General features: G+C 44.8%; 2 protein-coding genes across 3 annotated transcripts in view; both read left to right on the top strand.

Moving 5' to 3' along the window:
- Positions 1-2,754, top strand: part of COPA (COPI coat complex subunit alpha) — a 50,760-nt gene extending 48,006 nt beyond the window's left edge. For both annotated transcript variants that reach the window (XM_069545707.1, XM_069545696.1), the window contains exons 31-33: positions 373-534; positions 1,705-1,899; positions 2,130-2,754. In XM_069545707.1, coding sequence (XP_069401808.1) covers positions 373-534; positions 1,705-1,899; positions 2,130-2,189 — 417 coding nt within the window. In that variant the 3' untranslated portion in view covers positions 2,190-2,754. The remainder of the gene's footprint in view (positions 1-372; positions 535-1,704; positions 1,900-2,129) is intronic.
- Positions 2,755-8,216: 5,462 nt separating this feature from the next.
- On the top strand, positions 8,217-13,765 carry PEX19 (peroxisomal biogenesis factor 19). Its single transcript, XM_069545617.1, has 8 exons — positions 8,217-8,346; positions 9,737-9,846; positions 10,272-10,437; positions 10,898-10,983; positions 11,193-11,354; positions 12,081-12,257; positions 12,423-12,467; positions 12,636-13,765. The coding sequence occupies exons 1-8, from the start codon at positions 8,277-8,279 to the stop codon at positions 12,717-12,719; spliced, it is 900 nt and encodes a 299-aa protein (XP_069401718.1). The 5' UTR covers positions 8,217-8,276; the 3' UTR covers positions 12,720-13,765.
- The last annotated feature ends 220 nt before the right edge of the window (positions 13,766-13,985 follow it).

Here is a 13,985-nt window from a genome sequence, read left to right as displayed (position 1 = left end):
TTCCATCTCCAGGGGATCTTCCCCACCCAGGGATCGAACCCGGGTCTCTTACCTCTCCTGCCCTGGCAGGTGGGCTCTTTACTGCTAGTGCCACCTGGGAAGCCTCTATGGAGTTTGAATTCTTTAGGTCTCAATATGGGGAGTGAGAGAAATTTGCACCTGTTTCTGTGACAGTAGTATGTATTTCTCCACCCTTCTTCCTCATCCCATAAGTTCTCTATAACTAGGAGGCAGAAGCTTTCTCTGTTTTATAGCCAGTCCGGTGTTTATTTGGTGGTTTTGTTGTGTTTTTAATGCGTGTGCAACAACTTACAAATGATCTATCCTAGCTTTAGCATCAGCCTGACATATGGTCCTCCTTCTGTCCACCAGATGGCAGCCTATTTCACCCACTCAAACCTGCAGCCAGTGCACATGATCCTGGTGTTGCGTACAGCCCTCAACCTCTTCTTCAAGCTCAAGAACTTTAAGACTGCTGCCACCTTTGCTCGGCGCCTGTTGGAACTTGGACCCAAGCCGGAGGTGGCTCAACAGGTATATGGGAACTCCTTCAGTGAGCATAGGAGAACTGGATCTCCTTTTACATGGAGGGGGTCAAAGACCAAGGTTCTTGTCTCAGAAACGAAGTGCTGTATTACAGCATTCAACAAAAGAGGCAACAAGATGCCATCCTCTGTTTACATACAGAGGATGAGGACCTCTGTATGGCATGCTGCTGCTAAGTCGCTTCAGTCATTTCCAACTCTGTGCAACCCCATAGACGGCAGCCCACCAGGCTCCCCTGTCCCTGGGATTCTCCAGGCAAGAACATTGGGGTGGGTTGCCATTTCCTTCTCCAATGGGTGAAAGTGAAGTCGCTCAGCTGTGTCCGACTCTTAGCGACCCCATGGACTGCAGCCTACCAGGCTTCTCCATCCATGTCATTTTCCAGGCAAGAGTACTGGAGTGGGGTGCCATTGCCTTCTCTGTGTATGGCATGAGGACCCCCTTTTTATTCCTGGAAACTAAACAAATACCTTACTCAGACATGGCTCCACTCTGAAAGTATGACCTGTGACATCAAATAGCTCCTCTGTAGCTGAAAGTCAGCCCCGAACTGTCCTTAAGTTCTAGGTTTCTCCTTATCAACACTAGTTACCTCTATATATATATACATGTCCCATTACTTGTGCTTTCTGAAAGCTTTTTTATTTGGGCAGTGAAAGCCAGTTTTAACCCTTTCATGGCCAACCCTGAGAATTCTCAGACTTAGTGGAGAAGTATGGGTCTAGTTAGCCTTCCCCTGTAGCTCAGCTGGTAAAAGAATCCACCTGCACTGCGGGAGACCTGGGTTCAATTGTTGGGTTGGGAAGATCCCCTGGAGAAGGGAAAGGCTACCCACTCCAGTATTCTGGCCTGGAGAATTCCATGAACTGTATAGTCCATGGGGTCGCAAAAGTTGGACACGACTGAGCAACTTTTACTTCACTTCACTATGGGTCTAGTTCCATAGGGCCACTTTGGGATAGAAAAGGAAAAACCCTAATACAATAGGAATGGCAATTATTATTCCTTCATATGACCTGTGCAGAGAACTTACTCTGTATTCAGTCAGTACAATTGCTTCTTACATCAAAGAAGCTACTAACCATGGTGTTGAGGTCATTTGAGTTGTGGTGTGCAGTTTTCAGTCCTTTTAAACAAAACATTCCTTCCCTCCCTTAGACCCGCAAAATCCTGTCTGCCTGTGAGAAAAACCCCACAGATGCCTATCAGCTCAATTATGACATGCACAACCCTTTCGACATCTGTGCTGCATCTTATCGGCCCATCTACCGTGGAAAGCCAGTGGAGAAATGTCCGCTCAGTGGGGCCTGCTATTCCCCTGAGTTTAAGGGTCAGATCTGCAAGGTCACTACGGTAAGTACTGTCCTTGAGAAATGAATCTAGAATATTGAGGGAAGGGGAAAGAAGGCATATTGGTTCTTTGGTTCCCTGTATTCCCGCCTCACACCTTAAGGTGATGACATTGGAGAAAGGTAGAACTTCTCCCCACCACTCCTTACGATCAGTAACCATAACAAAGCACTCTCCTGTCCTCACTAGGAGGGCAGGGAGTAGACCCTCTAATTTTTTTTCTTCTTCCATAGGTGACAGAGATTGGCAAAGATGTGATCGGTTTGAGGATCAGCCCTCTGCAGTTTCGCTGAGGCCCCTTTCTGTGTATAGGGTCAAACACCATGTTTCCCGCATCTTCCTTAACTACTGTTCATGTTGGTGTTTAGTTCTCCCTGCCCTAAAATCTAATGTCCTTTTCTCTTCTTGTATGGCTAATCAAGTCTAAACCTGACTTTTTTTTTGCCTCTGAGAACTTCTCATCTTCTCAAGGTGACTTATAGTTGTGGTCACACTTAGCCTTGCCTTCCCAGCATAGATCTTTCAAAGAACATTTGTGATGAACATTTAAATAGTAAATTCCTTCAATATTTATCCTTTCCCTTTCCACCCCATGTGTGCCTTTTGTTAGAAAGGAATGAGATGTAATAAATAAGATAGCGTCTTTTACTCAGTCATAGCAAGCTCTTAGCCATCCCCATTTTCCTTGGACATTCAAACTCCTAAGCAGATAGAGCCTCTCTGTGCCCAGAAACTTAAAGTCTGAGAAGAAAGTGTTTGTTTTCCCAGAAATGCATATCACTTTTTGTTGATTTATTCTTTCTAAACATTGTTCTTGTATTTTGTTTCTCACACAAAATAAAGTAGATTTTTATGAGAGTTTTGTGGCTTGTCATTTTGTTTCCTGGACATACTCACATTCCTCCTTACTTCATGTAGCTGCCCCATCCAAGCAGATATCTTTCCTTCAATAATTATTTTTAATTACAAAGGTAGTAAATACCTATTGATTTTTTTGTTTTTAAAGTAAACTGTGAGAATGGGAGAAAGCAAGTAGTTCCCTATTCCATTGCTGACTGCAACCTTCCATCCATTGCTAATTAGTAATACACTGTATATAGTACAACATATTTTGCTTGTCATGTAGTAAGATTAATTTGGTAGAGTGATATAGTGTACCTTTGATTAAAATATATACTGTCATTTCAAATTCATGTTTTCAATAAACAGTACATTTAGTTCACAAATCAATAAATTTAGAAAGCTATTCAGTAATGTCTTCCTCCTCTGCTTTCCCTCAGCCATCCAGTTCCTATCACCTTCCCCAAAACAGGTAACTGCCGTTCTTAGCTTCCTTAAATCCTGCCAGAGGTTTTTTTTTAAATGTATATACAAGCAGATGTCAATGTGTTCTTCCCTATCCCCCTATTGTATCTAAATGAAAGCATACTACTTAAGGATTTTAAGTTGCCTTTTTATTGATGGATATACTTATTGATTGATATTTGACTGTTATAAACAGTGGTGCAATGAACATCTTGAACATACATTGTACAGGTGGGGAAAGTGAGCCTGGAGGATAAACTCCTAGAATTGTGTGATTCCTACATCAAAGAGTGCAGGCCTGTGTATCTTTTTAGCTTTAAAAGATGCTTTCTTGCTACTTCCTTGGTGGTCCAGTGGTTAAGACTGTACTTCCACTCTATGGGGCACAGGTTCAATCCCTAGTTGGGGAACTAAGATCTCACATTAAAAAAATTTTTTTAAAAAGATGTTTTCTTAAACATAGTATCCCCAAAATACGTCTGCCTTCTCAAAAAATTTGCATACTAGTTTTATAACAGTTTCTCAAGTTACAAACATTCTTACTGTAACCTAGGCAAGTTGATCATTTCAGTAAGTTTTTTTTTAAGTTTAAAACTTAAATTATAAAATTAGTTTTGCATATCAACATAATGAACTAAGGGATATGAAAAAAGTGGACAATCCTCATGAAGCTTACATAATCTTAGTTCAGCTTAGTCGTGTCTAACTCTTTGCCACCCCATGGACTGCAGCACGCCAGGCCTCCCTGTCCATCACCAACTGGGAAACAATGGTAAATGTGAAATAATTGAATACCAGACAAGAATTTGAAGCTGGTTAATAAACAATGGAGAACCAAAAATGTCCTTAATCAAGAGAATAATACAAAGAAAAAGCTGTAAAATACCCTTGCGGCAGTGTTCTGATTGCTTTGCCAACAAAGGTCCGTCTAGTCAAGGCTGTGGTTTTTCCAGTGGTCATGTATGGATGTGAGAGTTAGACTGTGAAGAAAGCTGAGAGCTGAAGAATTGATGCTTTTGAAGTGTGGTGTTGGAGAAGACTCTTGAGAGTCCCTTGGACTGCAAGGAGATCCAACCAGTCCATCCTAAAGGAAATCAGCCCTGGGATTTCTTTGGAAGGACTGATGCTGAAGCTGAAACTCCAGAACTTTGGCCACCTCATGCGAAGAGTTGACTCATTGGAAAAGACTCTGATGCTGGCAGGGATTGGGGGCAGGAGGAGAAGAGGACGACAGAGGATGAGATGGCTGGATGGCATCACCAACTCGATGGACATGAGTTTGAGTGAACTCCGGGAGTTGGTGATGGACAGGGAGGCCTGGCGTGCTGTGATTCATGGGGTCGCAGAGTCGGACACGACTGAGCAACTGAACTGTACTGAACTGAATAAACAGTGGAGAACCAAAAATGTCCTTAACCAAGAGAGTGATACAAACAAAGTAAACGCTGTAAAATACTCTTGCAGCAGTGTTCACTATACATGAGAGGCAGGAGATGAGTAAATACTGAGATGAGGCGTTAGGCGTTTCAGTAGTGAAACAAGATTAATGGACTTCCCCTGGTGGTACAGTGGATAGGAATCCGCCTGCCAATGCAGGAGACACGGGATCAATCCCTGGTCTGGGAAGACTGCACATGCCACGGAACAATGAAGCCCATGCACCACAACTATTGAACCTGCACACCCAGAGTGTGTGCTCCACAACAAGAGAAGCCATGCACCGCAACTGAAGCGCAGCCCCCCGCTCTCCATAACTACAGAAAGTGCTCACACCAACAAAGACCCCGTGCAACCAATAAACAAATTCATAAAAAATAGTAAAGCAAGTTTAAGAAGTAGATCATGCCGATTTTCAACTCCATTCATTTACTATCTGATACTTTCCTTATTAGCATACTTATATTACTATATTAATGTGAAGCCAATAGAAATACCTGTAACATGTGCTTGTTATAACTACAGTTGTATTAGAGAGACACATGTAAGCAGTTTGGAGTTAACCTGGAATAGATATTACAGCTATTGGGGAGAAAGATTAATCAGGGAAGAATTAGATTACAGAAGTTTAGATGTGAAAACAACCTTAAGAGTTTCGACTTTCATTTTTTTTTTTTTCAATCATATTTGTAATAGGAGTCCTAGAGTGGAGAAAGGTTTTGAACAAAGCAATAACAGAGTTGAGACTAGCATTTAGGTCTTCTGACTTCTGGTCAGAGTGTTTTTCCCAAGTTACAGTACGTGTGCTTGGACGATCACAGCAGGTTTTGCACAGGTATGACTTTAAAAGTATGTGCCTTATATGTCAAGGAAAGAGTAAGTACCTAATCTGGTGCTTGACATAGTACTGGAGCGTGTTTAGGAAGCTAAGGATGAAAGTCAGGAAGTGACTTTTTTTCATTTAGATGTGGTTTCTCCCTTTTAAACTTTATGATACTTTATCCTGAATTCTTGTAAGACAATGACCTTGGCCATACTTAACTGTGTCTGTGTCTATACCTACCTCCAGCCTATTGCCCAGTCAACTACCTTAATAGCAAGGGCTGGTCCTGATTTATCTCTGTCCTCCACGGTGCCCCACATAGGATCTTGAACACCAGTAGATGCCCTCTAAGTGGTAAAGTAGGTTTGTCTAGGCAGTTGATGCATTCTGGCAGATCTAAATAGAACAATTCCAGAGAAGGGAAGGGATGTCTGGAGTTGTCTTTATCTGAGCCTCCCCCAACTACACGATTGACTTTTGTGTAGAGCAAAGGCTATAGGTCGGAGAAGTTCAGTTCAGTCACTCAGTCATGTCCAACTCTTAGTGACCCCATGGACTGCAGCACGCAGGCTTCCCTGTCCATCACCAACTCCAGAAGCTTGCTCAAACTCATGTCCATCGAGTCGGTGATGCATCCAACCATCTCATCCTCTGTCATCCCCTTCTCCCTCTGCCTTCAATCTTTCCCAGCATCAGGGTCTTTCCCAAGGAGTCAGTTCTTCGTATCAGGTGGCCAAAGTATTGGAGTTTCAGCTTCAGCATCAGTCCTTCCAGTGAATACTCAGGTCTGATTTCCTTTAGGATTGACTGGTTGGATCTCCTTGCAGTCCAAGGGACTCTCAAGAGTCTTCTCCAACACCACAGTTCAAAAGCATCAATTCTTCAATGCTCAGCTTTCTTTATACTCCAACTTTCATATCTGTACATGACTACTGGAAAAACCATAGCTTTGACTAGATGGACCTTTGTGGCAAAGTAATATCTCTGCTTTTTAATATGCTGTCTAGGTTGGTCATAGCTTCTCTTCCAAGGAGCAAGTGTCCTCTTCGAATGAGCAAGCCGATTGCAGACGGCTACAGTCACTGTCTGCAGTGATCCTGGAGCCCAAGAAAATAAATTCTCTCACTGTTTCCCTTGTTTCCCATCTATTTGCCATGAAGTGATGGGACCAGTACTCTTGCCTGGAAAATCCTATGGACGGAGGAGCCTGGTAGGCTGCAATCCATGGGGTCACTAAGAGTCGCACACGACTGAGCGACTTCACTTTCACTCTTCACTTTCACGCATTGGAGAAGGAAATGGCAACCCACTCCAGTGTTCTTGCCTGGAGAATCCCAGGGACAGGGGAGCCTGATGGGCTGCCGTCTATGGGGTCGCACAGAGTCAGACAGGACTGAAGCGACTTAGCAGCGGCAGCAGCAGATGGGACCAGATGCATTATCTTAGTTTTCTGAATACTGAGTTTTAAGCCAACTTTTTCACTCTCCTGTTTCACTTTCATCAAGAAAGTGAAAGAAAAAAAGAAAGTGAAAGAGGCTCTTTAGTTCTTCTTCACTTTCTGCCATAAGGGTGGTGTCATCTGCATGCCTGAGGTTATTGATATTTCTCCCAGCAATCTTGTTTCCAGCTCCTGTTTCATCCAGCCCAGTGTTTCTCATGATGTATTTTGCATATAAGTTAAATAAGCAGGATGACAATATACAGCCTTGGTGGATTCCCTTCCCTATTGGGAATCACTCTGTTGTTCCATGTCCTGTTCTAACTGTTGCTTCTTGACCTGCATACAGATTTCTCAGGAGACAGGTCAGGTGGTCTGGTATTCCCATCTCTTGAAGAATTTTCCACAGTTTGTTGTGAACCAGAATCAAAGGCTTTGGCGTAGTCAATAAAGCACAAGTAGATGTTTTTCTGTTCAGGGAAGGAACTCTACAGTACCTTTTTGCTTAATCCAAAGTCCAAGAGTCGCTTTTCTACCCGATTTGATTAGACTAATATCAAGTTCTAAGTTCTTGGCCCTGTGATAGTTTTAATGGGGTACAGGAAATGTGAGATAGCCAGTAGATTCTGCAGAGAAACATGCCTCTTTAGGATCTGAGAGAGCAAAGAGTAGACAATGAATGCCCAAATTTTAATCCCCAGCCCAGGAGCTAGGGATGCAGCAGTGAAGATGACGGATGAAAATCCTTGCCATCATCGTGCTTAAACTGCAAAGGGCTTAACGGGAGATAAAAACGATAAATAAGTAAAACGTAGAGTATGTCACATAGAGGTAAGGTTTGAGAGAAATGGAGGGAAAGTGGGCAGGATTTGTATATGTATGTGTGTGGGAAGGGTTGCAGTTTTATTTAGCGAGGCCAAAGAAGGCATTTCAGAGAAGATGACCTATTTGTAAAATACTGAAGTGAGAGAAAACTACCATGTTGGGTATGCCGTAACTTCCTTATTGATTACAAACGCAGAGCTTCTGGTGGCTCGTGGGCAGTTTGTGCCAATTTGGCATACCCACAGCTCTGGAAAAAAATAATAAGAAAGCCAGGTAATGTGGGAAGTTGAAAGAAAGGAAGCCAGGCCAGTAAAAACAAAAACAAAAAAACCTGGCAGAAGGTAAGAGCAAACTCACCTCTGTTAGGTCAGCGTGCCAGTAGAAAGAAGAGAGGTGGCGGGGGTGGGAATCGGAGCCTCCTGTCCCTTTAAAAATGGCGGCCCGGCACGGACCAACAATACCATTGGTTGCGCGAGCAGAGGGGGCGGGCACAGGGGCGGGGCGCGCGGAGCCTCGGAGTCCCACCTCCTACGGCAAGTCAGAGGTGGCAAGATGGCCGCGGCTGAGGGGGACGGTGGTGTCCGGGCCGAAGCCGACCGGGAATTGGAAGAGCTTCTGGAAAGTAAGAGCCCGTCATGGGAAAGCCCCAAAGAGGGCGGATGTAAGGATCCATTCAGGGGGTTAAGTAAACCTGCGATGTTTGGGGCGGAGTAAGAAAGGCTCTCCAAAGGCTGGACGGGGGCGGAGAGTCTGACTGCGACCCTCGAGAAAATCTCTGGGTCACCCTTTCCTTCCTCTGCAGCGGTAGTTGAGGAGTTCTCTCTGGGTCCCTGAACGGCCCACACTGTTGATCGCCCTGCCGGAGGGGAAGCTAACCCAGAGGACGTTTCACGCTCCCTCTCCAAACTCCCCTTACTTTAGTAAGTTCTGAAGTCTGACTTTCTCCCCACCAGCAGCAGCATTTGGTCCTCAGGGGGCAGCGAACCGAACAACCACGAATTGCTTCCATTAACTATTAGGAAGCCTGTAGTGCGTTCTTCTGTTAACTGTCCTGCCCTCCTTAACAGAAAAGACACTCCTTTTTTTCTCCCAGTCCTTTCATCCACCAGGCCCCTTTCCAGTTCTTTCATCATGTCAGAGCTCAAACCCTTCCCATTAGTTTGAAAAACAGGATGAGACAGCCTCAGGGGAAGACAGTTCACTCTGGAAAGAAGGTGGCTGTACTTTTCCTCCTCAGCCCTGCCATCCACTCCTGTCTGGTTTGGTTTCTTGTCCAGAGTGGGGCTGGTGTCTTTCCCCCTAGGCCTGGCAAATATAGTGGTGGTGAGAACACAGGCTTTTCAGGGTCGAGGTGAATATTTATTGTCTCTTGCTCAGTCACAGAGTGGGCAGGCGGAAAGATGAACAGAAATGGTGAGAAGTGCTAAGTGACTGTGTGAGTCTGCAGAGATGAGACCACAGGGAGCTCTAGCAACTCTGGGGAGGGAGACCTAAATTGAAAGAGAAAAGAGAGTTCAGGGCCCTCCCGTGGAGTATAATATGGAGTCCCTCAGTTTGTACCAGAACCCATGGGAAGCTGGGTGAAACATCTTAAGGCTTCTGCTCTCTTGCCAAAGATTATTCCTTGTAGGGCTCCAGAGTGAGTTCTAGGGGGGTTAAGGACATCTGTGTTCTCTGTTTCTCTTGAATATCTGTATGGGATTTCTAGGAACCATTAAAGTATGACAAAGAGGCATTGTGTAGATGAACTGTCCTCTTACAGCTTTGAGAGATGTTTTTTTACACCTTAAGAGACTTCTTCCCCTGTGATTACAGTATGTTAGGTAATGGGGAGGGGGAGGGAGAAGCTTATTGAGGAGTGGGTCAGGAGAGGGAGACTCAAAAAAAAGGAGAGCATTTTAGGAAGGTTGGCAGCTTGAAAGATTGTTTTCTTAATGCTTTGCTCAGAAACCCCTCTAGCCTTGCATTCTCATCCATCACCAACACATACACTGTGTCTCTTGTCTCTGAAGGTGCTCTTGATGATTTCGATAAGGCCAAACCCTCCCCAGCACCCCCTCCTACCACCACGGCCCCTGATGCTTCAGGGCCCCAGAAGAGATCGCCAGGAGACACTGCCAAAGTATAAATTCCACCCACTTAAGGGATGGGGAGGGTGTGGGCGTGCAGCTCCAAGCAGAGGTGGGGCAGGCCTTTGTGGGCCAGAGGGGAGTCGGGGAGGGTGCCTTGGCCTCACATTGCTGAGTGCTCTTGCAGGCCTCAGTCCTTGTGAAACAGGGACTTGAGAGTAGAGGGATCTCAAGGAAGTTCCTTAAGAAAAGAACAGATTTAAATGGTTGGATTGGGAATACCAGCCCATAGCCTTCCCTTAGTGGCCAGATGGCCTTTTTGCTGTTCTCATGAAGAGAAGTAGTCAGAATGCCCAATGGAGGTGGGTAGGAGGGAAGCACTGCACCTCCCAGCGCCACTGCCTGTGGCTTCTGTCAGAAACCATGTACACTGGGGTGCCAAGTAAGAGATGCGCTTTGGCCACATTCTCCCCTGCAGGATGCCCTCTTCGCCTCCCAGGAGAAGTTTTTCCAGGAACTGTTTGACAGCGAGCTGGCTTCCCAAGCCACTGCAGAGTTTGAGAAAGCAATGAAAGAGTTGGCTGAGGAAGAGCCCCACCTGGTAGAGCAGTTCCAAAAGCTTTCAGAGGCTGCTGGGAGAGTAGGTAAGGAAGAGAAACAGTGGGAAATATCTGAACAAACCTCTTGGGTTATTGTCCCTTGACAACACCAAAATTTTTTGTAAAAGTTGACAGTAATTATGATACCACTGCCATGGGATGGGGGAGGAGATGGAAGGAAAAAGGAGACCCTGTTTAATGAAAGGGGTGAGATAGGTTGGAAAGTAACAGAAAAGATTATTGAAAAGTGATAATTTCATTTTTATTTATTTATTTTGAAAAGTGATAATTTTAAAGATCAGTGTTAATGTGGGTGTCATTGTAGAGAACAAACTGAGACACAGTCCATGTAGATTTATGAAAATAACTATGAAGATAAACGTATTCAAAGATTTGGAGTGTAGTAATTCACTAGTAAATGCTCCATGTCCAAGCTGGTAACCAGGTCAGTCTTAAGCAAGCAGTTAAAATCCTGAATGACCTAGGCTCTTTTCATCTCTCCTAGGCAGTGATGCGACTTCCCAACAAGAATTCACCTCTTGCCTAAAGGAGACGTTAAGTGGACTAGCCAAGAATGCCACTGACCTTCAGGTGAGAGGGAAGATGGGGAACCACATGGGTCCCACTCACAGAGATTTCACTGGCAGAGCCTCAAAAGACAGACTCTCTTGGGTGTCATCTCAAGTCTGTTCTTGCTTATTTTGCTACAGGCATGTTTAAATAGTTCTTTCCCACCTGAAAAGTTGGTTAGTGTCCCAAGAAGGTGGTATACTTGCTCATTTCTCTTCTGTTCTTTCTAGAACTCTGGCATGTCAGAAGAGGAACTGACCAAGGCCATGGAAGGGCTGGGCATGGACGAAGGGGATGGGGAAGGGACCATCCTCCCCATCATGCAGAGTATCATGCAGAACCTACTGTCCAAGGATGTGCTGTACCCATCACTGAAGGAAATCACAGAAAAGGTTTGTGAGCTTCTGTTTATGCTTTTCCTCCTTATTCCTCATTGTATCAATTCCCATGGGCTACTTTGTCTATTTAGAAACTGTAAAGACAGAGTAACTCAAGTGTACAGGTTCATCTGTTTTTTTTTTTTTCCCCTTTGTTTATTTATTTGGAAGGGGAGAGTTAGGGAGGAGTTGTGTCTCCAAGAGAATAAAGCTACTTTACTGAGAATATTTAAGGTAGAAGGAGAAATCCTTCAGCTAATAGTTTTCTGTAAACTAGTCTAAGACTCTGTTGTTGTCTGATCAACTCCTTCTTGCATTTCCAATTTCATTCATTTCTCCAACAAGATGTCACTGATGGTTTACTGACTTTATGCTGTGAACAATTGTAAGAGTAGTTTAAATGATGGTCTCTGGCATCAAAGGGTTTATAGTGTTACTGGAGAGACTTTTAAAAGTTGTTAAACACAAAAGAAGGAGTATGTGACTGAAACCATATGTGGCCCTTAAAGCCTCAAATATTGACTGTCTGGCTCGTCACAGAAAAAGTTTGTCATAAATGGTGACCATAAATGGTAGCATAGCCAGGTGATGATTGATTGAAGTCAGTGCTGCTTCTCATGCTGAACTTATTTAGTTTTTCCTTCTCCTCTGTTTCTGGCCCCTTTGTATTCTTTGTATTTTATTCCCCTTACTTATGCATTCTTCACTTAATTCTTCACCACCCATTCTCTGTTTACTTAGTATCCAGAATGGTTGCAGGCTCACCGAGACTCTCTACCTCCAGAGCAATTTGAAAAATATCAGGAACAACATAGTGTCATGGGCAAAATATGTGAGCAGTTTGAGGCAGAGACCCCCACAGACACTGAGGCCACTCAGAAGGCTCGTTTTGAGGTGGTGCTGGATCTTATGCAGCAGGTAAGGCCTCCGTTTGCTGTGTGCCCGCTGCTTCTGTGTGCTTGAGTGTTCATTGCAGGCGGATCCTGAAAGGAGGCCACACTGCCAAACCAAAGTGGAGGAGGGAGCACAGGGGAGGCCACAAAGCATGGTCTTATCTCGTGTTCCTCTTTCTTTATTTTCCAGCTACAAGATTTGGGCCATCCTCCAAAAGAGCTTGCTGGGGAGATGGTGAGTATACCATCTTGCAGACTTTAATCTGAGCCCAAGTTTCTATTATTCTGTAACCTTTAGTGATTCCACCCAAGGTAATAATAGTGGCTGCAGGGGACAGACCTTCAAAAGCTCTAACTTTTTGAAATGGGAGGAGTTATCTGAGTCCCTTCATCTCTTCTCCAGCCTCCTGGCCTCAACTTTGACCTGGACGCCCTTAATCTATCGGGCCCACCAGGTGCCAATGGTGAACAGTGTCTGATCATGTGAAACCCAGCACGCTTTCTTCCCTGATTCCCAGCCATGGGGGAACGTCTGGAGTCAGCAGAACTACTGAGAACTGAGGCAGGAGTGTCGTCTACCGGAGTGGCTGCCCACTGCCATCTGTCATCCCACCCAAGATTGTGCCATACCAGCTGAGGCTTTTTCTCTTTGTAGGAATAAGGCCTGTTCTGCAGATCATTACTGTGAACCCTTTCCATTGTGGTTTCTGCTGCTAGCAAAGGCCCAGCTACCTTCCAAGTAAAAGAAGGCAACTCTTTTGGGGCAGGCACCTTTTTCCCTCTCCCAAAGTAATGTTACACAGGGCCACACTGATGTTCACTTTTGTACCCGGGGTCTTCATGCCTTGCCTCTCCTCTCTCTCTTGGACCTGGGGAGCAGGAACAGAGTCCTAAGACTCTGTATTTCTATACTTCTCTTAAGCAGGGCCTTTGGGAATGAGTGCAGAGAAACTGAGCCTGGGCTGGGGCCGTAGGTCTGTCACCACACCCTCTTGCCTTCAGACTGTTGTGAATTCTCCAAAGTAAGTGCATCTAATCACAGGTTGAAAGAGAAGCCCTGGAATTCTCCTCTCTCCAGGTACAGAGTCCTCAGCTCCCTGTCCAGCCTGAGAACTCAAGCAGCTGCCCTGGTTCTTTCTATAATGCTATGTGATCTGGGTGAACTCAGCCCTTGACTTTCCTTTACCCCCTACCTCACCTCTCATCTCTCTACTTTAAATACCTCTTCATTCCAACCCTTCTCTGAGCCCAAACTGTGAGGAAAAAGGGCCTGTCCTGTTTCCCCTGTTCCAGTCCATGCACCACTCTCACGAGCCCTGCTGTCTCGCTGGCAGGCGTGTATAATTATAGTGTCATGTCTAGGAAATGAATGACTGTTCTTCCCCAGTTGCATACAGTTTTCTTTTACACATTCTCACTTCTGATTTCTTTGAATGCTGCCCATTGATTCAGGGAGGTAGCTTGGGGAAAGGGAGGTGGGTTGCAGCCTGCGCCCGTTTTCCTGACGAATAAATATTCTGAGTGAGGACAGTAGCCTGTATTTCATCCAACTCTTTTCCTGATCTTCCTCAGCCTCTCTAAGCTGCTGTGTGAGATATGTTGGCTTAACATTCCTGGGTTCTGCCATCATGTCTCTTCCCAGCTCAGTCTGCACCTCAGTTGGCAGAGTAGACTGAATGACCATCTTTCCTCATTTTCTCTGGTTTTGAAGCCTTTCAATTGGTATTGTATTTTAACATTTTACATTATTATG

The sequence above is a fragment of the Ovis canadensis genome, chromosome 1, assembly GCF_042477335.2.
Source record: "Ovis canadensis isolate MfBH-ARS-UI-01 breed Bighorn chromosome 1, ARS-UI_OviCan_v2, whole genome shotgun sequence".
NCBI lineage: Eukaryota > Metazoa > Chordata > Mammalia > Artiodactyla > Bovidae > Ovis > Ovis canadensis.
The sequence above is the reverse complement of the archived record's forward strand: the minus strand, read 5'-3'. Positions and strand labels throughout refer to the sequence as shown.

Bases quoted from the DNA above. Each gene is read 5' to 3' on its own strand.
- PEX19 (XM_069545617.1), top strand. From the start codon at position 8,277: ATGGCCGCGGCTGAGGGGGACGGTGGTGTCCGGGCCGAAGCCGACCGG. The intron at 8,347-9,736 runs GTAAGAGCCCGT...TTGTCTCTGAAG, and splicing joins ATTGGAAGAGCTTCTGGAAA to GTGCTCTTGATGATTTCGAT. The intron at 10,984-11,192 runs GTGAGAGGGAAG...TGTTCTTTCTAG, and splicing joins AGAATGCCACTGACCTTCAG to AACTCTGGCATGTCAGAAGA.